The sequence below is a fragment of the Scophthalmus maximus genome, chromosome 21, assembly GCF_022379125.1.
Source record: "Scophthalmus maximus strain ysfricsl-2021 chromosome 21, ASM2237912v1, whole genome shotgun sequence".
NCBI classification, from domain to species: domain Eukaryota; kingdom Metazoa; phylum Chordata; class Actinopteri; order Pleuronectiformes; family Scophthalmidae; genus Scophthalmus; species Scophthalmus maximus.
The window spans coordinates 15,989,541-16,017,500 of NC_061535.1; the positions used below are offsets into that span (position 1 = coordinate 15,989,541).

General features: G+C 45.0%; 1 protein-coding gene and 2 long non-coding RNA genes across 4 annotated transcripts; 2 read left to right on the top strand and 1 right to left on the bottom strand.

Moving 5' to 3' along the window:
• Positions 1–1,663: 1,663 nt before the first annotated feature.
• lama1 (laminin, alpha 1) lies at positions 1,664–25,403 on the bottom strand. 2 transcript variants are annotated; one of them, XM_035619643.2, is made up of 64 exons: positions 25,188–25,403; positions 22,122–22,292; positions 21,628–21,740; positions 21,462–21,513; positions 21,176–21,366; positions 20,907–21,086; positions 20,616–20,705; positions 20,362–20,479; positions 20,065–20,243; positions 19,878–19,971; positions 19,595–19,740; positions 19,366–19,506; positions 18,759–18,917; positions 18,580–18,681; positions 18,295–18,509; positions 18,091–18,202; positions 17,875–17,985; positions 17,636–17,763; positions 17,401–17,487; positions 17,109–17,320; positions 16,088–16,194; positions 15,822–15,999; positions 15,605–15,741; positions 15,127–15,360; positions 14,778–14,921; positions 13,726–13,905; positions 13,285–13,470; positions 13,074–13,201; positions 12,757–12,886; positions 12,502–12,642; positions 12,195–12,313; positions 12,025–12,114; positions 11,613–11,806; positions 11,381–11,523; positions 11,202–11,300; positions 11,005–11,116; positions 10,727–10,883; positions 10,278–10,488; positions 10,077–10,193; positions 9,836–9,996; positions 9,607–9,745; positions 9,414–9,516; positions 9,214–9,330; positions 8,939–9,121; positions 8,697–8,851; positions 8,373–8,516; positions 7,833–7,966; positions 7,486–7,639; positions 7,281–7,405; positions 6,953–7,103; positions 6,718–6,862; positions 6,483–6,624; positions 5,998–6,112; positions 5,450–5,602; positions 5,186–5,337; positions 4,910–5,104; positions 4,469–4,649; positions 4,076–4,182; positions 3,810–3,999; positions 3,519–3,668; positions 2,768–2,921; positions 2,548–2,681; positions 2,148–2,361; positions 1,664–1,987 (listed from the first exon to the last, which is right to left on the bottom strand). In XM_035619643.2, exons 1-64 carry the CDS (start codon positions 25,240–25,242, stop codon positions 1,833–1,835), a joined length of 9,216 nt encoding a protein of 3,071 aa, XP_035475536.1. In that variant the 5' UTR covers positions 25,243–25,403; the 3' UTR covers positions 1,664–1,832. The 2 variants fall into 2 exon arrangements, with proteins under 2 accessions (XP_035475536.1, XP_035475535.1); XM_035619642.2 differs by having other exon boundaries at positions 9,836–9,999.
• LOC118291398 lies at positions 9,908–13,953 on the top strand. Its single transcript, XR_004786654.2, has 3 exons — positions 9,908–10,269; positions 10,836–10,904; positions 13,269–13,953. It is a non-coding gene; the product is annotated as an uncharacterized LOC118291398 (long non-coding RNA).
• Positions 20,722–26,822, top strand: LOC118291400. Its single transcript, XR_004786658.2, has 4 exons — positions 20,722–22,369; positions 25,222–25,326; positions 25,437–25,518; positions 26,791–26,822. It is a non-coding gene; the product is annotated as an uncharacterized LOC118291400 (long non-coding RNA).
• The last annotated feature ends 1,138 nt before the right edge of the window (positions 26,823–27,960 follow it).

Here is a 27,960-nt window from a genome sequence, read left to right on the forward strand (position 1 = left end):
GGAAAGTGTTGCGCCCTCTGGTGGCCATGTTCAGTGTCAGATCAAAGATTGGTCCAACATCACAGTCGACGCCCAGCAGATGATTCACAATCAAAATATATTTGAAAAGTGAAAATATTGAATTTTGTCATAGTTTGAGAATGTGACCATCAGACGACGACTCTGGGTTGAAGCAGAACTTTGATCCTATTCAACAGCTGATTCTGTTTCTCTTTCAGGACTGATTCTTCAAGCCACCGCTGCAATATTGGAGATGTAGTCCAGATAACAGTGTCAACAAAAACACTGTTTGCAGCGGCAACGCAAACACAAGCATGCATGTACTCACACACACACACACACACACACACACACACACAGCACCTGAGTATCTGACTAGTGCTGAGGTCAGTGGATAAGTTAGCTTCAGTAAGCATTAGCTACTTACCTTACCTTATTACATTACCCCTCATCATCATCACTTCTTTATTGGACGTTGACTCAGGTGTGTTCACATCTGACTCGTACCTGTCTCACCTGCAATGATCTTTTATTCCGACAGTCTGATGACAACTGTTTCCTGTCTAAAACTGATTGCTAGCACTGTAACGACTCACTATTTAGCAGCTAAAATTCAGGGCTGTATTTACCCATAATGCAAAAGTAATGTGCCATCCTCTAATCTGAATGATTTCTGTCATCTGTTATGTGTATTTATTTATTTATTTATTGGTATTCCACACTGACTGCTCCCCCTGGTGTCCAGTAACACGAATCATGTTTTCCTTTATTTATGATAAAACTGTGAATGTGTCTTTACCCACTAAAATAAAATGAGATGAAGAACCTGAAGTTGTCTTAAGTCTCTGACTAAATATAATGTTTTCAAAAATGAATTCAAATTTTAATGAACATTTTTTCATCTCCCCTGGGAGAAGGAGAAGAGAACCACACACACGTGCGCGCACGCACGCACACACAGCTGTTTATCTTGATCAGCTGTGTTCACTGTTAGAGCCACTTGTAGTTCCTGGTTTGTCCAGTAGGAGCATAGTGGAGTAGGAGGCATGCGAGTCAATCAGCCACAGGTGTGTCGCCAACGGGAGAAGCTGCTTGTGACCGTGACGTGAAGAAGATCGGTCATCGAGCCTTTGTTTGATTGATATAGAAGTTGTTTTAACTCCTGTGACACAAGCTTCATGGTGAATGGATGAAGAATGGAAAATGAAGCGGTTGAATTTGCTGAACGTCTGTGACTGAATGAATTCTACAACTATCGTCAGTGGGTAAGTACCTGTCGAGCAGTGGTTGTGTGGTTTGCTCAATTCAATTCAATTTTATTTGTATAGCGCCAAATCAAAACATACATTGTCTCAAGGCTCTTGTTGTTGGTCTGAAGTGTCGACTGCAGACCACATTGTTGAGTCTTTTGAAGCACGTTCACAGTTTGTTGTTGAATTAACTCATTCTGTTGGTTTGTTCATTGTAATGATTCCGAAGTAAGAGCATGACACACTCCCCCCATTCCCCCTCCCACCAGTAGATGTCAGTATCATTACATTAATCAGTTTATCATCTGTTTCTACCATAAACTCACATTCACCTCATCCATTTTATTTTGGTAGCGTCTATTAACTAAACCTGAATATACATACTTTTTTTTACTTAATGTTTGAAAACTGAATGAAGAGTAGTTTGAATTTTTTTTTTTTAGATCTTTAATGATTGATGTCTAGGATTAATCAAAGTTACAGAGAATCAACTGCTCACTCTTCTTACAATCGATCAATCATGTCATCAATATCAGAATCACTTCATCTGAGTGTGGACCATCACAGCAAAGCTGGGCGTTGCTAGGCAACAGGACACGAGTTAGGCGTAACACCCAACCGGAAGTGGGCGGAGCTCAGGTCAAGAGTGTCACTCAGGTGAGACTTGATGAGCTGCAGGTTCCTCAGACATCCTCTAAACCTGGAGGTGATCGACAGGCAGTTCTGCTTCACTTCCACTGTAACAGAGAGAGAGACAGACACAGACAAAGAGACAGACAGGTCAGAGAGACAGACACAGACAGATTAGAGACAGACGGGTCACAGAGGCAGACACAGACAGATAAGAGACAGACACAGACAGATAAGAGACAGATGAGTCAGAGAGAGACAGGTTACCTGGATACCCTCCTAGATAGACGGGGTTGTTGGTTTCAGCAGAGGTGGATTGTGGGTAGGGGTTGGGGGTGGTGAAAGTCCGCCCATCTACACTCAGACTTAGGGTGTGTTTGGTCTTTCTGGCCTGGAGGCGGTGCCACCGTCCGTCACACAACACCTGACCAGTCGAACGCACCGACACTCGTCCTGCCCCATTGTTCACGTTAAACACGACCTGAAGAAAAACGGAACGTGGAAGAAAAGGCGTGTTCACGCTGGAGCTACATCTCTGCTCAGTGATTGGTCCATGAATGATAACACAGTAGTCTGAAGTTACCTGTGCATGAGCTGCTCACCTGTGACATTTAATGTTGTTGTTTGTTTGCTAGGGGGTGTGGCCTAATGGTAAGGTGACACTCACCTGTCCGTTCTTCATCTCTAGTCCGATGGCGTCGACCTTCGCGCTGCTGATTCCCAGAAACACTCCTTCTGATTGGCTCGTTCGAAACTCCAGAGTCACAGCTACATCCGAACCAACCTTATACCCATCATGCACTGTGGCCACAAACACACAGGTTAACAGCGCAATCAGATATATTATACATTTATATAACACAATATTTTCTTCGTGGGAGACTCACTGAGGACCGTGTAGCCACTGCCGTTAAAATAACTTCCTGTCTGGTCTTTGGTGAAACAGGAAGTGACATTATGCTGTGAGACGGGCTTGGTCAGGTCCAACATGGCGCCGTTCAGGCTGACGGAGTGAACACAACCTGGTAAACTGCTGCTTACCTGAGGGACAGACAGGAGGTCAGACAGACAGACAGACAGGTGGTCAGGCAGGTAGATAGGCAGGCAGACAGACAGGTGGACAGGAAGGTAGACAGGCAGACAGACAGGTGGTCAGGCAGACAGACAGGCGGTCAGGAAGGTAGGTAGACAGGCAGAGAGACAGGTGGTCAGGCAGACAGAGTTGGTCAGGAAGGTGCACAGGCAGGCAGACAGGTGGTCAGGCAGACAGAGAGGTGATCAGGAAGGTGCGCAGGCAGACGGCTGGTCAGGCAGACAGAGAGGTGATCAGGAAGGTGCACAGGCAGGCAGATGGCTGGTCAGGCAGACAGAGAGGTGATCAGGAAGGTGCACAGGCAGGCAGACAGCTGGTCAGGCAGATAGACAGGCGGTCGGGAAGGTAGACAGGCAGACGGACAGGTGGACAGACAGGTAACACTAACTCGCAGCCTTTGCAAAGACGACACGTTGTCAGAACTATGTCATCATGTGACATCATAGCTTTCCTTAACTCCTCATTCCAATCACATCCACCTATTGATCAGATGAAGTGTTGATCAATGAGTTTGTGTGAAACATGAATTCAACAGAACTTCGTACATTGATCCTTCTGGTGGCGTGTGTGTGTGGTAATCCTCCCAGGTAGAGCGTGTCGTCCACGTCCAGCTGGTTTCCTTTAACTGTCACAGAGTCCGGATTTGAACTGTCAACTGACAGGGTCACCAGCCGCCGGCTGACCTCGGCGCTCACCTGAGAGACAGACAGGTGAAAACAATGAGAAGTTATGTTATAAGAAGAAAATTATCTTTGACTGTTTGAGTTTGAACTCAACATTTGAGGATGAAGTCACCATTGTGCGTCATGTGTGTTAATGTGTACATGTAAACGCACAGAGTGCCAGTCTCCATCATTGATGGCGACAGACGAGCTGATGGAGGCGGGGCCTTTTCCCAGGTCAGCTGACATCATCAGTCTGCCCCCAGTCAGTCTGAGGAGGATGAAGTCCATGTGTTTGGAGTCGGAAAGCAGGAGGATCAAACCATCTGATGCTCGGCTACGAACCGATAACCTCACAGAGACGCTGAGGAGGGAAGACGACAGTCAGACAGAGATCAACCCATCAGAGCCCCGCCCACTTCGTTGTCATGGAGACTCACCTCTTCTTGAACGTGTTGGGGTTAATGATGAAGGTCATGTGACTGTGTTTAGAAGAACCAAACTGAGCAGCTGACGGCAGGAAGGTTGGCTCCGCCTCTGACACACACTGATTACACAGAAATTAATAATCAGTGATGAGCATCAACTGTTGTGACCTTGGTCAATAATCACAGAACTGTTAATAATTAATGATTAAATATCAATAAGTGCTATAGATGTTGTTGGTGATCACAAATATATGATTATCTAACTCTGACCCTAAAGAATCCATAAATGTAATGATTTATCAATATTCAACAAGAGTTGAATTGATTACCTTTAATGATCATTAATCAAAACATTTTTGCTACTGGTTTCAGTTATTAATAATCCATAGTAGAAGTATTGATTACCGCAAGTGCTCCAGGTGTCCAGGCACTGAGGTGTGTGGGCGTGGCTACAGACAGGTGGGTTGGGTCAGGAGTTGGTTCTATATCCTGGTCGTCAGGAAGCACTGCCACAACTCTCGCCTCCAATAGACAGCTGTCAAGCTCAACCCCCTCATACCTCACAGCTCCTGATAGGTCGACAAGTCTGCAAATCAAAAACAGTTAACCAATCAGATAGACAGGAAGGTGTGTGTGTGTGTGTGTGTGTGTGTGTGTGTGTGTGTGTGTGTGTGTGTGTGTGTGTGTGTGTGTGTGTGTGTGTGTGTGTGTGTGTGTGTGTGTGTGTGTGTGTGTGTGTGTGTGTGTGTGTGTGTGTGTGTGTGTGAGAGAGACAGACAGACAGACAGACAGACAGACAGACAGACAGACAGACAGACAGACAGACAGACAGACACACAGACTTACGCTCTGCCCACCACCAGGTGTTGGATGCAGCCTCTGAATCCCCTGGCTAAATCCTGTAATCTGATTGGAAGATGGGACTCCTCTCCTGAGGGCAGCCCACCAATGAAGAAAGAGGCTGGAGACAGACGGGACAATCCGCCTGGCAACAGAGGAACGGACTTCAGGTGATCCTCGTCCACCTGCACTGACAGAGACCTGAGAGACAGACAGGTGAGATACTGATACATGTGTCAGGTAGGACAGTTGGGACAGATGTGTTTCTACGGTTACACGTACTTCCTGTTGATGGTGATAATCACAGAGTGTTTTTCTCCATCGCCGAAGGATCCTCTATCAGATTTCATCACCATCACCCTCCGAGTGGCTCCTCCCACTTCACCAAGCTCCGTCTCCAATGCACCTGAGACCAGGTGAGCAGACAGGAAGTGCTACACACACACACACACACACACACACACACACACACACACACACACACGTTACATAATTACACATTGTGTTGTGAATAAATTCACACACAGGTGTGTTATGTGACCTCACCTGTCTGTGCGATCGTCCCTCACTGAAGGCAGCCAGCAGGATTCCTGATTGGTTGTTGGAGGAGAAGGAGAAGAGAAGCTCCACCTCCTGACCAAATGATGGAGGAATGATCTGGACAAAGCCTCCGGACAGAACTGACACACTCCGTACAGCCTGAGAGATGATCAATCAATGTGATCAGTCACTGCATCTGAACCAGCTCACACAAACAAGTTTTTACTCATGGTTGAATAGAGGTTATGATAATAAACTAACCCTTCACCCTTCACCCCTAACCACTAACCTTACCACTAACCCTTCACCGCTAACCACTAACCTAACCACTAACCCTTCACCCCTAACCCTAACCACTAACCGTTCACCACTAACCACTAACCACTAACCTAACCACTAACCCTTCACCCCTAACCCTAACCACTAACCCTTCATCTATAACCACTAACCCTAACCACGAACCCTTCACCACAAACCCTTAACCACTAAGTAGATTAGTGTACGATCCAACCTTGTTATTCTTAAACCATATGTATAGGTTGTATTTGTGGTACCTTGAGGACACAGCCCTTCCTGACTCCGTATGCGTCTCTCAGCAGGTCGAAGTTGGATCGAGCTATTTCCACGTTCTTTATACAGCCAACGTACGACCTGGACACCACCTGTCGCCTAGCAACCACAAAGAGACAGACAGATGAAACACACCCATCCTGGTGAGATCACAAGGTGCAGCAGATCAGGTGATTTACTTTATTTGATTTTCTTTTTGTGAACAAACCACAGACATTAAAAATCACAAACAATGAGGCTCTCTCTGAATTGTAGAACAAATAAAATGTGATATTAAAACTAAGTTTCATCTGTGATTTGTCATTTCTGATCAATGTTCAATCACCAACTTATTTCAGATCAGGTGTATCATCCAAAAGGAGACTTCAGTAAAAGATGGTGTCTCCTCCTGGATCCTCAGAAGGAGACATACAGAGCTGAGAGGTCCTTCATGATGGATAAGTCACCTGAGGTCACCTAACGGCCTCACCTGATTGGTCTGGAGGCAGGAAGTCCTCCTATGTAGATGGGGTCGAGGTCGGAGCGGTTCAGGTCGGAGGCAATCCCAGGAGACTCTGCCTCCAACACTTCCTTCTCCGATGATTGGTCAGCAGCCATGATGGACAGGTAACCTGCACACACCAGGTAACCAGCACTGTCAGAAACTCCTACCTCAAACACTATGATGTCAGACACGAGACCCCCCCCCCCGATCCCAGTTGTACCTTTGCGTTTGTTCCTCTGCAGGGTGATCTTGTACCACACCCCAGTGTTGTACTTCCTGTTAGAGGTCAGGGTCAGAACACCTGAACCAAGGTCAAACGTAAGACGGACATGCCCCTCCACCAGCTCTATGGACAGGAAGTCTCTCTGCAGAGACAGGAAGGAGGTTTATTTATGTTTCATTTCACAATAAGAGCTTCAATAAAACGTGTGTGTGTGTGTAGGTGTGGGTGGTACCGTGTTGTTGGAGGCGAGATAGAGCAGTAATCCGCCTGGTGACAGAGTTTTAAACAGTAGCACGATGGAGGTGGAAGTCGCACGCAGAGACTTCTGGACCAATGAGAATCCAGATCCATCAAAGTGGAAGGACGTCTCCTCTGCCTGGGGACTGAGAGGCAGACAGACAGACAGGCAGTTAAAGGCTAAAGTCTCAAACACAAAAATACAGTTCAGAACTTCAATTGAAATGAATGAGGGGGATGGAGTTCCTCTGTGGGTGGGGCCAGTGAAGGTCTGGTGTTGAATGAAAGGTACAGGTGTGTTTTAGTTCACTTGGTGTGTGTACCTGCTGAAGCAGCCTCCACACTCTCCCTCTCTGCTGTCGTAGTTCCACAGTCCAATGTTTCTCTCGTTCAGCAACACTTCACCGAGACAGCCCTGAAAGGTGTAGGACCTCAGCGCCGCAGGGCTCTGATGTCACACAAACAGTTATTACCTGTTCACCTGCACAACAACTCCACACTCACACCTGGTCCCCATGCATGTGCTACCTGAATGTGAGCTCCCAGGCCTCCGATGTGCATCACTGTGTTTTTGTTGATGTCTAAAACTCTGGAGGATCCTGGTGATAGTGCTGTTACCGCAGGAAGTTGAGCTGTCTCTGATTCCAGCTGATGGACTGAAAGAGAGACCTGGGCCCCAAACCTGCCGACATCATCAGACGACATCATCACATGACATCATCACCCTGAACCCTAACACAAAGTAATTTAACTGAGATTCACCACAGTATCTCCTGCTGCTCATGGTAACAAAACCATGTGATGTCATTGACTTAGCTGCTTCTTCAGTCATGTGATCAGTGCTGATCATGTGATCATCTTGTTTGTGTCGTTACCTTGTAGCATTGACTCGGGTCCACCTGTTGTTGGTGATGTCCAGTCCAGGAAACTCCAGTCTGTTGCTGCCTGAACCCAAATCCCAAACCAGAGATGCCTTCCCATCATGCATCTCTATAGCCAGGTAGTCCACCTGAACACAGAGCACATCCGGGGTTAATTCACACTAGATCAGATCCACACTGCAACCCTGAACCGTGACCCAGACACCATGAACCCAGACACCCTGAACCGTGACCCAGACCCCCTGAACCCAGACACCCAGACACCCAGAGCTGTGACCCAGACCCCCTGAAACCAGACACCCTGAGCCGTGACCAAGACCCCCTGAACCCAGACACCTAGACACCCTGAGCCGTGACCCAGACCCCCTGAACCCAGACACCCTGAGCCGTGACCCAGACACCCTGAACCCAGACACCCTTAACGAAGGTACCCAGACACCCTGACAACCAGACACCCAGATCCCCTGAACCGTGATCCAGACACCTTGTGTTGTGTTGGTACCGTGGTGTTGTTGTGTTGTTTTGTGTTGGTACCGTTATGTTGCTGCCCAGGTAGAAGAGAAGGTTTTGTCGACTGGTCGTCTTCAGGATCAGACTGACGGTGTTGAAGTTACTCGACTGAATCTGAGGTTTGTAGGATCGAACACAGTCTCCGTCCGCCTGCACCGCCACCTTAATCTGAAGACATCATCAAAACCATTATTAGACTATCAGTGTCTAAATGAACCTGAAAAGGAACCTAAAAGATCAGTTCACCCGGTTCCTCTACGTTTGAACTATAAGAATTAGTGAAATGAAATCTGAGAAAGTGTAAGTGTGTCTCAGGTTGTGTACTTGTGTGAGTGTGTGTTTATGCACCGAAGCAGCTTGTCGACGGGCCTGATCAATCAGTTCTCTGATGTCGGACAGGTTCCGGCTCAGTGTTTCACCCAGGATGCTCAGTGGCTTTATTCGCTCCATCAGACGCTCTGTGTGATGCTCCGCCTCCTGCAGCTTACGCTGCGCCTCATTGGCTGAACACAATGAAAACTGGAGGCGTTAGTTCTAAAATCAAACTTGTATTTTTTGTGCATTAAACTGATAAAACCTTGTTGACAGACCTGCAGCATGTGTGTGAGTCACCAGCCGGTTAGTCTCCCTCACGGTGTGGATCGTGTTTTCCACCACAGAAGAAGAATCCTGCAGCTGATCTTCAAGTCTCTGCAGCTGCTTTAGCGCCACCTGCAGGCCAGAGTGGGCTGCTGCAGCCTGAAGCTGAGCCTGCTGCAATGACATGGTCGAACCTGATTGAAGAACAAATTCAGTACATCAGTCGATACATTAACGAACCAATCAGATCATCGGGTCGGAGGAGGCATCGCCTGACACGTCTCACCATTAGAGATGCTCTGCAGCTCTCTGATTGGCTGAAGGATGAGGAAGCTTGAGTTAAGGACACTCTCTTTGACACGTCCCAGTCTACTGGTTACCATGGAGACATTCAGCTGCAGGTCTGGAGCAGACAGATTTAGATTACGTCAGGTGAAGGTACACACACAAGTAAACAGAATCACACACACACACACATATACACACCCTCAGCGGTCTTGTTGATTTGTCGACTTCTTTGTAAAACAGCAGAGCTGATGTTCTGTTTGGCTCCGCCCTCCTCTGACAGCAGCTGCACTGATTGGACGGTCTGTAACAGAAATTCGACACCTGTATATAAGAGGTGTGTCTGACGTGATCATGTGACTATGCTGTGTTTTCTGTCGGAACATGTTAGTACCATATTAAGAGCGAGGGAGGCGGAAAAATGGGCGATCAAGGCCACCTGCTGGGCAGAGTCAACTCGCTTGGTGATGTCACTGTCGATCTGGACCAATCGGCTGCTGTTTTGTGACACGTTACACACAGACGACAGAAAGCTGGGATAGAAGAGTTTTATTTTATATTAACGACAGACAAGATATTGTAGTCATTATTAGATGAATATGTTTTTGTCCTCTGTCCGTTACCTGTGCAGTGAGTGGGCGTGGCTCTGCAGCTGGTGGGCGTGGCTCTCTGCACGGTAAACATTTTCCAGGGCGTCTGTCATCTTTAGTCCAACAACCAAGCTGTCCACCTGTTTCCTCAACAGGGGGCGCCACTGATCCAACTGACCAGCCAACAGCTCCACCTGCTGCACAGATGAGTCACTGTTGATTTATGATGTCACTGAAACTGTGATTATGGGCTTTGTAGTTTAACGTGTCTCACCGTCGTGGTGTTTGTTAACTCATCCATCAAACTGACGCTGTCGTCCAACAACAGCTGACTGTTGTCCAACCGTCCGTCCACAGAAAGACACTCAGAGGTCAGGTCCTGATGGACAGACTGAGAGAGAAAGACACTTAGACAGACAGACAGACAGACAGAGAGAGACAGGCAGGCGGGCAGGCAGGCAGTGTGTGTACGTACCTGGTATTGTTGCAGCACAGAGTGTGTGATGTTCAGCCGAGAGTGTGTTTGTGTGTTTTGTTGTGCGGCATTGTTTAAATGTACGTGTGCGTTTTTCAACATTTCCATGTTGACAGTAAGTGAGGCGACAAGGGGGCGGAGCCTGTTGTCAACCAGTGTCCTGCTGGACAGGAAGTCGACCTTCAGCGAGTGAACGAGAGACTGTGACAGGCTGAGAGAGAGAGAGAGAGAGATTCTTTATTTCAGACTTGTTGGTCGTGTAGAAAATATATATATATATATATATATATATATATATATATATATATATATATGTGTGTATGTATATATATGTGTGTGTATGTATATGTGTATGTATATATATGTATATATATGTATATGTATATGTATATATATATGTATATATATATGTATATATATGTATGTATGTATGTACTTTAAACATGCACCTGAGCTCCTGATTGGCTGAGTTGTTGGCGGCTGTTAGATTGACAGCTCTCATGGTATCCAACATGAACTCTAACGCCTCCAACAAATGTGTCTGATTGGCTGATTCAGGCTCCTCCTCTGTTGTCTGGTTCAGATGCCCCGCCTCCCTCTGCAGCACTGGACCAATCAGATGTCAAGGTATTTTATATCATACTCTAATCAAAATCAGGTTTGTCTGCTGGTCATAATGTCTATGATGCGTTACATGATGTCATCATTAGTCAGGACTGGTGTTTACCCTGAATATTGTCTAGAAGGTTGCTGATACTCTCAAGGAGCAATGCACCCTGGGAGAGGCTGATGTTTGTGGACACGCCCACTTCCTGCAGGTCGTCAGACACACGTGTGACCTTAAAAAAGATGTTTATGAGTCAACTCCAGAAATAACGAAATTCAATTAAAATCTGTGTCCAGGTGAAAACCCTAACCCAATACCTGCTTGAGTAAAGCACTAAGGTCAGAGGTCAAATGATTCAAATCCTCTTCCACTCTGGACAGATGAAGAGTGACGGAGCGTTTCTCTGACAACAGCGACTGGACACAAACAGGAAACGTGACTGCATCAGGCTGCACGGTGCATTCAGGGACAGTAACTAATGTCAGTGTGTTTGTACCTTGATGTTGCCGGTCTGGTTCTTCAGCACCACCAGCTGGCGGTATGGTGCCATGGTAACGCCACTCACATTGACAGAAAAGAAGTTGTTGTGTAGTTGGTCCAGGTCGTCCAGCAGAACGCCCGTGCACTCGTCGTCACACGCTGGAGTTAAAAACAATCACACGCTTATCGTCTGATAGCAAGCGACATGGGAACATATGTGTCTGTGTAGGTGTGTTGCTGTTACTCACACACACACTCCTCCCCCTGCAGGACGTGTCTGTCATCACACTGGTCACATGACTGACCTTTGACCCCTGCTTTACACTCACACTGTCCGGTCAGTGCATCACACAGTGAGCGGGGGGAACCCCACCTGCTGCAGTTACACCGTGAACACCTCCCACCGGGCATTGAGGGGTTACCGTAGTAACCGACAGAACACCTGCAGGATGACACAGTCAGCTGTGTGTGTGTGTGTGTGTGTGTGTGTGTGTGTGTGTGTGTGTGTGTGTGTGTGTGTGTGTGTGTGTGTGTGTGTGTGTGTGTGTGTGTGTGTGTGTGTGTGTGTGTGTGTGTGTGTGTGTGTGTGTGTGTGTGTGTGTGTGTGTGTGTGTGTTGTCATCAGTCTGACTCACAGACAGGTGTGATGTATTGACTCACCTTTCACAGTATCTCCCCTCGTACCCTGTCTGACACGCGTTGCAGCGGAAGTCGCCAAGCGCTCCCTCTGACGCACAAGTGGGACTGAAACTAGAAACGATCACAGTTGAAATTAGACAAATAAAATCAGTCTATGTGATAAATAATCAATAATCAGTGTGATGTGTTACCTGTTGTCCCGTAGAGGGCAGGCACACAGCGAACAGTCACTGGTGGAACCACTGACGTTCCCATAATGCCCCGGGGCACAGAACTCACAGCTCCGCCCAGCGGTGTGATGCTGGCAGTCCTGGAAAATAGACAAGTCATGATAGTGTGCATGCGTGAGTGCGTGCGTGGTTGCGTACGTGCGTTGTCTAGAAAAAAATAACTTTGTTCCCAATGTTGTCTCCCATTCGCAGAGGTTTTAGAGACAGTGAGCTAGAAGCGACAACTTCTGTGGCCCGGGGTCAGCAGTGTCGTGTGTTAGCGTGTTACCTGACAGTCTCCAGTCTCCGTGTCACAGATCTCACTGTGGTTGTTGCAGCGGCAGCGAACACACGGATGAACAAACATCAACTTCTGACTCTGAGATGATAATTCAGACTGAGGCCGATGAAAATAACCTGCTGCACACTCCTGTTGACAGACGGGTGGAGACCATGATGTTATATTGATTGATCAGTTTATGGTGCAGTTATTACTATTGTTACTGTGGTTGCCATGGTGACAAAGTGAGTTGTGTCTTGTTACCTGACAGGACAGTCCCGTGTGTCCAGGTGGACAATTGCACGACTCAATGAGTCGGACCACTTCCCCTGTGACACCTGGCTCTTGCTCTAACTTCGCCTCCACCGCTGTCTCCATGGTGATGTTAGAGATCCTTAACAAAGTAACACAGACAGGAAAGGTGTGTGTGTGTGTGTGTGTGTGTGTGTGTGTGTGTGTGTGTGTGTGTGTGTGTGTGTGTGTGTGTGTGTGTGTGTGTGTGTGTGTGTGTGTGTGTGTGTGTGTGTGTGTGTGTGTGTGTGTGTGTGTGTGTGTGTGTGTGTGTGTGTGCGCGAGCGTACCTGCTCTGCTGCAGTCTGGTGCCATATGAAGCCTTGATGATCACATACTGGACGTTACTCAGGACGGACATGAAGTCATCGTGACTTACCGCCTTCTCTGACACCGAGTTAAAATACTTCCATTTATGCTGTAACACACACACATACACATTATTATAGACTGTCATAGGTTTTCTTTTTTTTTCATTCCCACAGGTCCTTGCAGCTGTACCTCTGTCATCCTGATCTCATGCGGAGTCATGACGCCATTGCCAGGGGCAACCATGTCAGTGTATATAACAAACTTCCTCAGAATCCCGCCCCTCATCAGAACCTGAGGCTCCTGATTGGACAGTCCCAAACCATCTTCAGCATAGAAAGTGATGATGTAAGACAGCAGGCCTCCGTACGACAGCAGCTACACAAACACATGACACACGTGGCATCCGCACAATATAATTATAATATATAATAAATAATATAATACACAGACACATTATACAACAAACCTCTTATAGATATAATTCATGGACAAAAGACTGCCTATTTCTAATCACTCCCTGTGAATTAGTGTAGAGTGGAGGTTAAGGGTTATGTTAGTCAACAGTTTGGGCTATAGGCAGCAGTGTCCATGTAATCAGGCGCAGTAAGTCAACATTTTGGGTGACAGTACCTGGCTGCCTTGGAACTGGGGTGGCAGTCTCCAGTAGAATGGACCGGTCAGTCTGCTTATGTTGAGCTGACGGGTGTCAAGGAGCACGTCACCATCCTGCTGGTAAACTCCAGTTACTACACCCTGGAGGTTTGACTGAGTGACCAATGACAAGAGAGCAGGCGAGCGAGCCAGGGTGATCTGTTGGGCGAGAGAGACAGGTTGGTTAATGTGTTGTACTATACAGTACGTGTGTGAATGTATGTGTGTATATATATATATATATAAATATATATATATATATATATATATATATATATATATATATATATATATATATATACACACACACACACACACACACGCACACACACACACGCACACACTGTTGTGTATTTATATAACACTGTCTTCTTGTGTGTATTTATATTGTGTATTAATTGTTAAACATAATGATGATGTTTGAGTATAAACATTACTTTCATGATGCTTTTGTCCAAACAATAAGTTTATTTTATAGGTGAGTGTACCCGATACTACATCAGTGTATGTATATACTACATCAGTGTGTGTATATACTACATCAGTGTGTATATATATACTACATCAGTGTGTGTGTATATATATATATATATACTACATCAGTGTGTATATACATACTACATCAGTGTGTATATATACTACATCAGTTTGTATATAGTACATCAGTGTGTATACACTACATCAGTGTGTATGTATATACTACATCAGTGTGTATATAGTACATCAGTGTGTATACACTACATCAGTGTGTATATATACTACATCAGTCTGTATATAATAATAAAAATAATGATAATAATAAATTTCATTTATAGAGCACTTTTCATTGCTAAATCCAATCTCTATACCACTCATATCAGCGTTCAGTCTCGTGGGCGATAGATTATAAAGCAGAAGAAACATATTCCTCACCGACCAGCCGACTCAATGTCTGATGTATATTTATGCTGAGTGTGTGTTTGACAAAACATGGATGGAAGTATTGTAGTATATACAGTTTGTAGTAATACATCTGTAGTACATGTACTCACAGGTACTCTGGTCAGTCCTCCCTTCTCCTCACAGTCTCGGCTCAGTCCTGAACAGAAACACTGAGAGCAGCCGTATGGATTCATCGCTGACAAACCGAACCAACCAGAGACACACTCCTCACAACGGCGCCCTGACACACCCACCTGAACACACACACACACACACACACACACACACACACACACACACACACACACACACACACACACACACACACACACACACACACACACACACACACACACACACACACACACACGGGGGAAACCATTGAGATCTGCTCCGATGAACTGATATGTAGTTTTCTTCAGTGGTCACTAGAGGTCACCAGAGGCCACTAGAGGTTACCTTGCACACACACTCTCCAGTGTGTCGACAGTCACACACTCCCAGCGTTCTGTTACAGAACCTATCTTCTGTTCCTGACGTGTCGCAGCCACATGCCGAGCATGCTGGGTAACCATGGTAACCAGGTGCGCACTGGTCACATGACCTGCCAGCAAACCCCTCACTGCACTGGCACTGCCCATTTGTGACATCACACTGAGGGGTGGAGCTTCCTTCTGCGCTGCAGCTGCAGGACTGAGGAGAGAGAGTCATTAGTGCCACATCTGTCGCAGGTACTTAACCGTCTGTGTTTGTTAGTGTGTGTGTGTGTGTGTGTGTGTGTGTGTGTGTGTGTGTGTGTGTGTGTGTGTGTGTGTGTGTGTGTGTGTGTGTGTGTGTGTGTGTGTGTGTGTGTGTGTGTGTGTGTGTGTGTGTGTGTGTGTGTGTGTGTGTGTGTGCGTGCGTGCGTGCGTGCGTGCGTGCGTTTGCGTCTGTGTACCTTGCACCCTGTGGTAAGGTTATGACCCCAGTAACCTGCTTCACACCTGTCACAATTGTCTCCCTCTGTGTGGGCGGGGCAGACACACTCTCCGTTCTCGGGGTCACAGTTCCCACCAGTGTGATAACAGGTGCATGCTGGGAGATGAACAGATCACAGAGTCAGAGATGAGTCAAAGAATCCGCATTAGACTAATGTTACCTTTCCTTTTGTTTACCTGTGCAGCCAATGCCATGGAAACCATAGTAACCACGACTACAGTGGTCACACTTGTCTCCACCGACGCCCACGACACACTGGCACCGGCCGTCCTCATCACATGACTCAGAACTAGATCCAGATTGGCAGTTGCAGGCCGAGCAGCCCCGCCCACTCTGCAGCCCGAAGAACCCCGACTGGAAAACATGTGAACGTTATCGTCCGACACTTGAACGACGGCAAAGATCGTGAGGCTCGTGTGTTTGTGTGTTGTGTGTCTCTCACCTGGCAACGGTCACAAGTTCTTCCTGTCACATTTTCTCTACATGAACATTGACCTGTTGTGACATCACACGCACTGGAGGGAGCGCCGCTGACGTCACAGCCGCACTCTGAGAGAGAGAGAGAGAGAGAGAGAGAGAGAGAGAGAGAGAGAGAGAGAGAGAGAGAGAGAGAGAGAGAGAGAGAGAGAGAGAGAGAGAGAGAGAGAGAGAGAGAGAGAGAGAGAGAGAGAGAGAGAGAGAGAGAGAGAGAGAGAACCACTGTGAGTCAGGCATGAGGCCCCGCCCCCAGAACAAAAGTCCCACCCCTATCAGCACAGTTAAAAATGTGTTTGACCTGTTAGTGTTTCCTCAGCACCTGATAATGTAGGAAAGGATCCTAATGCTTCCTTTCCTATCTCCTTTAGCAGAGGACACACTGGAGCTTCCAATGTGAGAGGAAAGGAGACATACACCCACAATTCCTTGCGGCAGCGATATTTAATGTGACGCGTCATGAATGAACGTAAACGCTTCAATCTGAAGATGTAGAAGAAGAAGAATAAGGGTATGAATGTGAGCCAGAAGACTTACATATGAATCATAACATCTGATCTCTTTTAATTTCAGTTTTTAGATTATTGTTTTTATTTATATTAAACCTCTGTGATGAATCAATATGTTTCACTGTTGTTCATGTTTAACATGAATCAACCTGAGAAGATGTCGAATCCATTCTGGATCCCAAAAGATCAACATTCCTACTGTTACACTGACAAGATGAAGTGTGTGTGTGTGTGTGTGTGTGTGTGTGTGTGTGTGTGTGTGTGTGTGTGTGTGTGTGTGTGTGTGTGTGTGTGTGTGTGTGTGTGTGTGTGTGTGTGTGTGTGTGTGTGTGTGTGTGTGTGTGTGTGTGTGTGTGTGTGTGTGTGTTCAAAGTGTATTTTGTCTACTGGATGTGATGAAGGTTGTTTCCTGTCAGACAAAACAGAAAAACCTTGTTCCTACCCTCAGTTATGTCACGTGTGTGTGTGTGTGTCTCTCACCCCGACAGTCCTTGGTGTGTAAGGCATCTCCATAGTATCCAGGCTGACAGACCTCGCAGTGACTCCCAGCCGTGTTACCAAGGCAACGGAGACAGTCTCCAGTGATGTCGTCACAGTGTCCCACCTCGCTGACGTCCACGTTACCGTTACACTCACAGCGTACACATGCGCCACCCACCACCTGTGGGTTACCATAGTAACCACTGGCACACCTGTAGACAGAGATGGGTGTTACACTCAGCCAACACCCCCCCCCCCCCCCCCACCAGTGAACCAGCCTGTGGATCATCACCTCTCACAGTTTGCTCCCGTGTATCCGCCCTGACATTGGTCACATGACACCTGACCAGACACCTCCAGCACACACGTGGGGCTGAAACTGACACACACACACACACACACACACACACACACACACACACACACACACACACACACACACACACACACACGTGATTTACACACTCACTGTCAACCTGTTTCCTAATAAATGTATTTTTGTTTGAATCAGGATTGAGGGGACTCACCTGTTGGATGGCTCTGTCAGAGGACACGGACACATCCGACAGTCACTCGGTGTCCCCTCTGTGGCATCGCCATAGAAACCAGGGAGACACTGATCACAGTGAGAACCTGTAGTGTTGTGGGTACAACCCTGAAGGACAGACATGTCAGTTAGAGACAGACAGGTCAGATACTCTAATAATAATCATTTAAATAATAATTTAAACTTAAAAAAAAAAAAAAAATTTTTGTTTACACTCACCAAACAAACTCCGTTGACATCACACTCAGTAGCGTGATCGTTACACTCACACTGCAGACAGTTTCCTCCAAACAAGACTCCTCCCACTCTGTAGAAACCTGGGAGACATGTCTACAACACACAACAAAAACACACGGGACATAGAGAAGTGGTATTGCACTGCTTGTCGTTCAGTAACTATCAGATGATCAATCGAAGTCATGAGGAACTTCTGACCTCACAGGAAGTTCCGCTGTAACCCCACGGACATTCACACGTCTCCACGGCAACGGCCTGAATCCCAGAAACTGATTGAGAGTTCCCAACGTCCAGAGACACTCGACTGAGACTGAAGGAGACAGTGAGGGTCTGTTAGGGTCTGTTGCATCACATGTTATCAGATTACTTCAAGTCAGATGGAATGAGATTACTTTTACTCACCGTATAGGTCCATCGGCAGAGGCGTTCAAGTGAACTCTGACCCTCAGTGACGTCATGCCGGCAAGGACCGACAGCAGGTCGTCGCGGGTTACGTGATCACCTGTCTGATCATCCACAAAACGCTGAGGGATCATTGCCAAGGCAACAGAGCGCTCGGCCAGTGGAGAGAGGAGGAGGACGAGGAGGGGTGAGAGACGAAGAGCCCGGCCGTTACCCTGAAGAGGAGGTGAGTTAGTCTGGGTGTTGTAGTTCTTTAGCACAAAGATACATTATTTATGTCCTTACCTCAATAATGATGTCAGAGTGGGCGGGGAGAGAGTGGTCTTCATTATCCAATGGGATGTCATAAACCACGTCATAGTTCAGGTAACCTCCGAAAGACATCAGCTAAAGACAGACGGACAGGAAGTCAGACAGTCAAAAAGTTGCGGTGCTGATTACTGAATAAGGAAATGGTTACCAACCTTGTTGCCTAGGAAACTGGCAGGTGCTGCCCATGAGAGCACTAGTTGATGGATGTGGCCAGACGAGGTGTTGCCAGGGAGGATGAGGTCGTTGCTATGGACAGCAGTGGGGATGTGGTGTGACTGAGAGGGGTGGAGCCAAGCATCCCCATGAAACACCTGCCGAAAATCAATCAGAAATTATATGAAACTAACCCTAACCCTCTGTTCAGTTGAGTCTCTGTCCAGGTGAGTCTCTGTCCAGGTGAGTCTCTGTTCAGTTGAGTCTCTGTCCAGGTGAGTCTGTGGTCAGGTGAGTCTCTGTACAGGTGAGTCTCTGTAGAGTTGAGTCTATGTCCAGGTGAGTCTCTGTACAGGTGAGTCTCTGTAGAGTTGAGTCTATGTCCAGGTGAGTCTCTGTACAGGTGAGTCTCTGTAGAGTTGAGTCTGTGTCCAGGTGAGTCTCTGTACAGGTGAGTCTCTGTAGAGTTGAGTCTGTGTACAGGTGAGTCTGTTCTCAGGTGGGTCTGTGGTCAGGTGAGTCTCTGTACAGGTGAGTCTCTGTACAGTTGAGTCTCTGTACAGTTGAGTCTCTGTATAGGTGTGTTTAGGTGGTTGGGTGTGTTACCTGAGCTGTGGACCAGGTGGAGCTCTCACATACATCGGAAACACCGAAACAAAAACAGTTGGTGCAGCCGAGAGGATTTTTCTCCTGCAGGTTGTAGAAACCCGGTTTGCAGAGATCACAGTGAGCTCCCATCACGTTCACCTGAAGAGGAGAGGACAACAGGTGAGACTCCTCATGTGAACATGTGTCTGTACATGTGTCACACATTGTAACAACACATCACTGTTACCTTGCAGGTGCAGGGGCTGCAGGGGTCGGTGTTGATGCTGCCTGACAGGTCACACTCACAGCGAACACAATGTGGAAAATCTCTGTATCCAAACGCACAACGATCACACTGTCGACCTGCAAAACCCTGGTGACACACACACTGACCTGCCGACACACACACACAAACACACACACACACACACACACACACACACACACACAGTCAGAGCTACAATACATTTTCATTGTTTATTGCTGCTGACACAAACACACAGTAGAACAACAACATCAACGATAGTGACCTGGTTGTGTGTCGTCTCTGGCACAGACTGAAGACGTCGATCCTCTGACATCACAACGACACCCAACACACGGAGAATCTGAGTATGGAGAGACCTACACACACACACACACACATTATTTGATCATTTGCAGTATTTGTGTGTACCTCAGCAGGTCTGTAGTATTATTTGCAGTATTTGCGTGTACCTCAGCAGGTCTGTAGTGTCCATCACGACACGTCTCACAGTTGATGCCGGCTGTGTTTTGTTGACAGTTGATACAAACTCCGCCTCCACGACGAACGCCGCCAGAGTTTAAACTCAACAACAGTTCTGAGACGGTTTGATTGTAGAAACAGTCGACTGCTTTGTTGTGACAGTTACACTCTGAGACAGAAGGGTGAGAGACAGACAGGTGAGAGATGTGAGAGACAGACAAGTGAGAGACAGACAGGTGAGAGATGTGAGAGACACACAAGTGAGATAGATGGTCTTGATTTCCTACTTTCACATGTGTTTCCCTCGGAGATGGTTCCTGGTTGCCATGGCTCTTGGTGGTAACCAGGGCAACACTTGTTACAGTTCTCTCCACAGGTGTTGTGTTCACACACACACTGCAGCTTCTGCACACACACACACACACACACACACACACACACACACACACACACACACACACACATACATACAAACAGGCTGAGGTAAGAGCAAAGTTGCTCAAGTGTACTGGTGACCAGGAGAACTTGCGTGTCATGTTACCTTGGTAACAGTATCCAGGGGGCAGCTCTTCGCGTGTCCGTAGCAGATACACATTCCGCCCACAGACACGTCTTTGATGGAATAATAATACTGAGGAAAATAAAGAGCCAGACATTAGTAAAAAAATTGATTTATGAAATCAGTCAATAAAATAACTGATGATTAATCAATGAAATAAATTCATAATAATGATAATTTAACAAGATGAATTGATAAGATGAAACCGTGTTAATTCATTTTATTCATTTTGTTTAATTTTTTTATGTTCCAGGGCTAGGGAACCTGTCTCACCCTCCGGGTCACGATGGGGTCAATGTCTCGGGGGTCGTGTGCACTCAGGGTCATCAGGTCGGCGTTCAGAGTTCTGATTCGCTGAAGTCTCAGTCTGATGTAACGAGCTGACGTGAAGTTCAGCAGGTCAGAGGTCAAATCATCTGCACTGGGTCGGCCGTTAATCAGAGACGTGTGGATCTGAAAGAGAGAGACAGGTCACAGCGATGAGACAGACAGACAGACAGGCAGGCAGAGACACAGACAGACAGACAGTCAGCCTGTCTCACCTCCCCGTGCTCCAGCGGGTTGAGTCTGGAGTAGTACGACGTGCAGATGACCTCCCTGTCCCTTTTGTAGGTCGGAGGTCCGAGTCTCGGTGTGATGTTGTAACGAGTCAAACACTCAGAATCACTGATGGCGTAGAACTGCCAGGGGTCAAAGTTCACACCATCCAGAGAACGCTCAAGGATCCAGTTACCTGAGAGAGAGACGGGTCAGTCAGACAGACAGGTGAGCAGACATACAGGTGAGACAGACAGACAGGTGGACAGACAGACAGGTGAGCAGACAGACCTGGGCGAGGAGAGTTCGCTGCCTTGATGATGATGTAGGCGACTTGAAAAATCTGTAAAGAAAATGTGTTGAAACCATTAAGTCAGAGAACTGAGGTTAAACATGTTAGTACACATGTTACTACACATGTTACACATGTCCAGTGTGTGTGTGTCCAATGTGTTACCTGTTTTAGATCCAGTGTGATGGTGATCCAGTGGAACTGTTGTCCGTTCTTGATACTCGGACTCTGCCACCATTGATTTGTCCCGTCGATGGCGTTTGTGATCGGATGACGTTCTGATGGAAATAGATGTTTTGTTACTATGAGACGTGATGTAGTACAGATCCACCATGTCGACAGTTTGACCTTCATGTTGTTTTCCTTCTTTCTCACAGGAAGCGTGTTGTTCTTCACTCAGGCTTTTTCACTGCATGTCTGTCTTTTGCGTCCACAACAAACCAAAGAGGTCCACGTTACTGTTAAAGAACATTTTACTGGGAACAAACGATCTCGGAGTTGAGCCATGAAGCAGAAACAGAAACTCCAACCCTTAACTAACCCTCTGGACTATGGTTCTGGTTTGTTCACTGTTTAAGTGGACTCTGTGGCTCCTGTTCGAAGTGGACTCTGCTTCTGGTTTCAGTCTATAAAGTGGATTCTGGTTGTGACTCTGGCACCTTTGGACAGGACGGAGTTGGCATCACATTTGGGACAGTGTGGGTTCTTGATTGTTCTTCCTGGAACGTGTTCAACCAGTTTACAGTAAACTTCAGGTTCTGGATCTCCACACGTGGCGTTGCTGCTGATCATGGCGTTACTCGCGAGGTTCAAGATGGCGGGAAACAGACCTGAAACACAAGAGACGAGAGTCCAGACGCAGACGGTTACTCAGACAGTCGTGGTGTTTCTGCAGAACAACTCTCAGGTGAGTCTGCGTCTCAAACCATTGTGGTTACATCACCTACTGATACCATGTGACCCGCGAGGTTCAGAGTTTTATCACTAAATTATAAAAAACACAAATGATTTGATTCAAACTCTAGACTCAACAACAAAACTGTCAAAATATAATAAAAACAGAAATGTACGATCGTTGAAAAAATGAAACCTGAGTAGTCAGATTAATTATTATTTCTTATTTAGATAAAAATGGTTTAAATATTATCAAATGTTCCCTGAAAAACTTTTAATTTGAATATGGTCACATTTTCCAGACTTTAAATGAGAACACGGAAGAAAAAAAGTCATTTTAGTCTTGGTTTATTGAACCAGTTTGTGATCGTGTGACATTTCCAGAGAAATTAATTTGATAAAACTACAGAGACGTTAATGTCACGAAACTATAAACTGAGAGGAAACAAAAACAGCAAACATAAGTGAGACAGAAATAAAAAAATAATAGTGATAATAATAAAAGTTTTTTTTATAAAAATGGAAACAAAGTCAAGTAAAAATTATCAGAGTGAAACATCCTGCCAACACACAAACTTTAAAAAGGTCAAATGTGAAACTGTGTCATCAGTGACTGGCTGACTCTCTGATGACATCACATAAAAGCCTTGAAGAAAAGTTGTTTGAACAGAATGAATTACTTTGTTGAGTCTTTTTGTTTCACCTCAAAAAAATGAAGGTCAGAGTCACTGCAGATGGTACAAGTACTACAGTTACTACTACGACTGATAATAGTACTACTACTAAAAGTACTGCTACTGATAGAACTACTGCTGATACTACTAATACTGATACTACTACGACTGATAATGCTACTACTTCTGATACTACTACGACTGATAATAGTACCACTACTGAAAGTACTGCTACTGATACAACTGCTGCTGATACTACTACTTCTGATACTACTACTACTACTGATAATACTACCATTTCTACTGTATTCAAACTCATTCACTATTTTTTTTCACTTTTAAAATCAAAGAAAAGAAGTAATTCTCTGCAAACTTTCAATAGTTTAAAAAAAGTTTTAAATTTTAAATTGATGTCAATAAAGTAAAAGAAAAACACACACACACACACACACACAGTAATTAGCATGTCTGTGTGGTTCATTGTGTGTCTGTGTGATCAGCTGTGATAACATCAGTCTGAAGTGTTCACATCAGTTGATTCACTGATCTTCACTCTGAAGTAAAGTCAGGGGTCAGAGGTTAGTTTCACAGTGTGACATTAATTTATTTCAATGAGACACTTTAACATATAAATGAACTAGATTCACAGTTGAGACTGAAACAATGATTTGACCTGATGCTGCGTTCGAGTCCAGCAGCTGAGGAGCAGCAGCCACAACAACAACTGTTTAGTGATCGATCACCTGATCAACTCTGGGGTCAATCAAGTATTAGTGATTATTTAACTATCGAACAGGGGTTGTGTCATTACTGTCACTGCCAGAGGGGGCAGTGCTTCACACCTGAAGTTAGAGATGACCATTTGTGATCGGATCACCCCCCCCCCCCCCCCACACACACACACACACACACTGAATGTTATAATGTGGGGAGGGGGTTTACGGTGTCAGAGAGGAAGAGGGCGGAGTGTGATTGTTAACAGTAATTATCACACACACACACACACACACACAATGTCTCAGCAGGACAGTCTCTGTCTCCCCTCCCTCATAAATATGTTCCTCAGCCACACACAGTGATCACTGAACATCGATCAATAATAAAGATAGAACCACTGAATGAACATCAGCACTGATCAGTGTTATCTGTAAACTCTCTCAGTTGTTAAATCTATACAAACAAATCAGCTTCATTAAAAGCAAAAATTCAAAGTCTCTGAGCGAAAACAGGGTTTCCTAATCCTAAATTAAAAATAAGTTGAAACAGAAAAAATAGGATTTTTGCCTCTTTGTAAACATACAAGTAAAATATTCAGGATGTGATTTCAGAGTTGAGGGGTTAAACCCAACCCCCCTGACCCCCTGACCCTGCAGTGAGCTGGGGAGAAAAACAATTGTTTAATCTTATATTGATCACTATTGATAGGAAGTTTAACAAATTAATTTAGAGTTAAATAAATGTTTTGAAAATGTCATTATCCATAAGTGAAACTTACAACTCAAGTCACACTGAAATGCAGTTGACAGCTAACAGAGCTAACAAGGCTAACGGCTACAGACTGATTTAACAAAACCAAATGAAATTATAATTTAATGTCCTCACACAGAATATCAACAATATTTGATCTACAATCAGTTTGTGTAACAGAATAATTTTGTCATTGTTGGTTATAAAATATGAAAGTGTATTCAGATTGATAAGTTGATGTATTGATTATTCTGCTAAATGCTACCAAACAGATTTACAGATACATTTTTCAAGTACAGTTTATTTTTGTCTTTGATAAATGTATTTGTGTTACTTTGAACACCTATTGAAAGCAACTAAACAAACTGAAATGTTATACTTTAAATCATTTTAGATGAAAAAGTGTCAATTTAAACTAATTACTCAACTGTGAACAGTAGAAAACAGTAGACAGTGAATAATAATATTATTTTCTAACTTAAATTTGTCATTGAAATGTTAAACTTATATATTTTAGCTAAATTTATCTTTAAACCCCCTGTGTACATATGATTAGCTCCGTATATAAATAAGTAGCTCTGTTATGTATGTACATTGATTTATTTTTTACACTTTCTTTGGCAACGTGAACTTGTTTCCCTGTGACAAAAAAAAGCTGCTTTGACTAGAATTGAATAAGAAGTTTCTCACCTCTTTGCTGAGCTGCAGTTTGTTCCATCAGCAGCAACAAGACCAGTAACTTCATCTCTGCAGACTTTGACTGGAGCTTCACTTTCTATCTTCAGACTCTCTGGTCTCAGACTCTGTGACTCAGCTCCAGTTCTAAGTGGTAAAATAAATCTGCTTCACAGGAATGTGTTGCTGCAGAGTCTCTGCTGGAACGCCACAGTGACTCAACCTCTCTTTATCCCCCACTCTCTCTCTCTTTCATTCATTCAGCTTAATAAGAGGAGGGGGAGGGGAGGAGGGCTGGACTGTACCATCTGACCTGGTGACGGGGAGAGGCCTCCTCCTTTTAAAGGTACTCTTTTGATTGATTCATGAAACATTAAATCCTTAGAAACAACTGATGTGTGTAAACAATATCACTCAAATAAATCAAAATCGTTTTCTTCTGTGAATTTAAATTGAAGTTATATCCAAGCAAATTTCACAACTGTGTTGTTTAAAACACAACATTAAAATTCATGTAATTCAGTGAAAACTGTCAAATTTAGGCATCTTTTATATTTTTCAGTGTATTTATGTAAACTCATGAGAATATGTTAAACAATTGATCAATTGACATTCTTGGTCTTTTTTTGTTCCCAAGTCACGAAGTAGAAAATATGTGATTGTTGTGATGTTGTCAATGAATAACAATGGAACCACACACACATTGGAACCTGTGAGTTAAAGTGAAACTCTAACCCTAAAACGGAAATAATTTGTCTGGGCACAGTAGAACACGTGGAATCAGAAAGAAAAGAATGTGATGTTAAAACAGCGGTGTGCTCCTTTAACTGTCACCTCAGTCAGCTCAAGCTATTGTCTCTGTGTGTGTGTGTGTGTGTGTGTGTGTGTGTGTGTGTGTGTGTGTGTGTGTGTGTGTGTGTGTGTGTGTGTGTGTGTGTGTGTGTGTGTGTGTGTGTGTGTGTGTGGTGGTTGGGCGGCTGCAACGTGTGAAGGGGGATGGTGTGTGTGTGTGTGTGTGTTTTATCCCAGCCCAATGTCCCTGTGGTCCCACGTTGGAACAGACTTGTCCCAGACTGGTACTGGGAACATTGTGTGGCTCTCAGATGGTTTTAGTAACATGGGCCCCACAAAGCAAGGCCCTGTAGCCTGAAGACATGGGCCCACATGAGATTGTTGTTGGCAGGAGGAAAGTTGGCCCAGTGTTTTGAGAAAGAGTAAATGAAGGCCACTCTGTAGTTGGGAGTTGAAGTCACTAGGTGGCGCCATTTCCGAGCTATAGAAAGTGGCCTGTAGAGTGGGAGAGGAGGGTTAGGTGTGGGAAATTATCTCGATGAGACCTCCCAGTTCATCTGAGATGTTCTGGTTTGCTTCCACCCCACATCCATCGGTTCTGACAGAGTGGTGAATCGGTTCGGATTCTGGTGTAGGGTTAGGGTTATAAAAGGCAGTGCACTGGCCGACGCCCGTCGACTGCGACTCTCTACTTCGTCATATTACTTGCATGCAGTACCATGTGTCCTCCTATTTTCAATAGTATTTGTGCCTCGAAGAAGAAGAAGAAAAATAAAATATGCTTACACTGTCCGAAGCTGGACCTGAACTGACAACCTTTTTGTAGGTGAGGGGAACTGAGCCCATCTCCCGAAGGAGACGGAAATGCCACTCTCCACCCACCCAGTCCCATCACTTTGGTCCCAGGACGGAGCAAAGTGCGTTTAAATTGAGGTAAGTATAAATGCAGTAGGCAAAACTGTGCCTTACGAAATTAAAAAAAAATTTCTCAAAAAGAATTGGTTAGGTAAAGGATACTGATCCTGTCTCCCGAAGGAAACAGGGAATGCACTCGCCACCCACCCATCCCCGTCATCCCGGTCCCGACGGCGACGTCCGCCACGTCGGACCAGAGTCCACCAGTTATCAAAATGACCCATGACAGTGGGTAAGGTAAGTAAAATTGAAATCAAATTTGTTTTTAAATGAAAAATAATTTTCTTAGGACAAATAACCAAACTAAGGAAGGTATGTCCTGACAGGTAAGTATAATCCCTGGGTTGGGTAAGTAAAATCACTGAAATTGTTTTTAAGGAAAAATCGTTTTCTTACGAAATATAACCAATATGATATATAAAAAAAATCAAAAAACCATTCAAATCACCAGGAAAGGTGTGTCAGGTTCTCCCAAGTCAGTAGGTTTTAGATGAAATTGTTTTTAACGAAAATTCGTTTTTTTACGAAATAAAACAAATATAAAATAAAAAGTTTTTAGATCAAAAAAAATTCAAACAACTAAGGAAGGTGTGTCCTGGCAACGTTTCGACCCTCTCTGGGTCTTCTTCAGGCCTATGACACACAAAAAAACCTCTTAATTCGATCTGGCTGGAGAGATGTTGTCTGCTCAATGTGCATGTGAGAAGTGAGCTCCCACTGAGGCTCCTCCTTTTATATCCTCAGTTGAGCTCCTCTTTTGTTCTCTGTTGGGTTTGAATATTTGGTTTTTTGTAAGTTTGTATGTGATGTTGTTTCTCACTATTTTAACCCCAAAGTCTCCAAACTAAAAGAAATATTTTTTAACTTTACAATGCCCAAATGAATAAACTAAAATGAATGTTTCTTATTTATATATATATATTGTTCTTAGTCTTCTAAAATAAATAATGAAGCCCAATGAACTTATTTTTAATAGATTCCTTAATTATGATTTTTAAATTAGTTAGGGGTTAGGGAAACGATACTGATCCTGTCTCCCGAAGGAAACAGGGAATGCACTCTCCGCCCACCCATCCCCGTC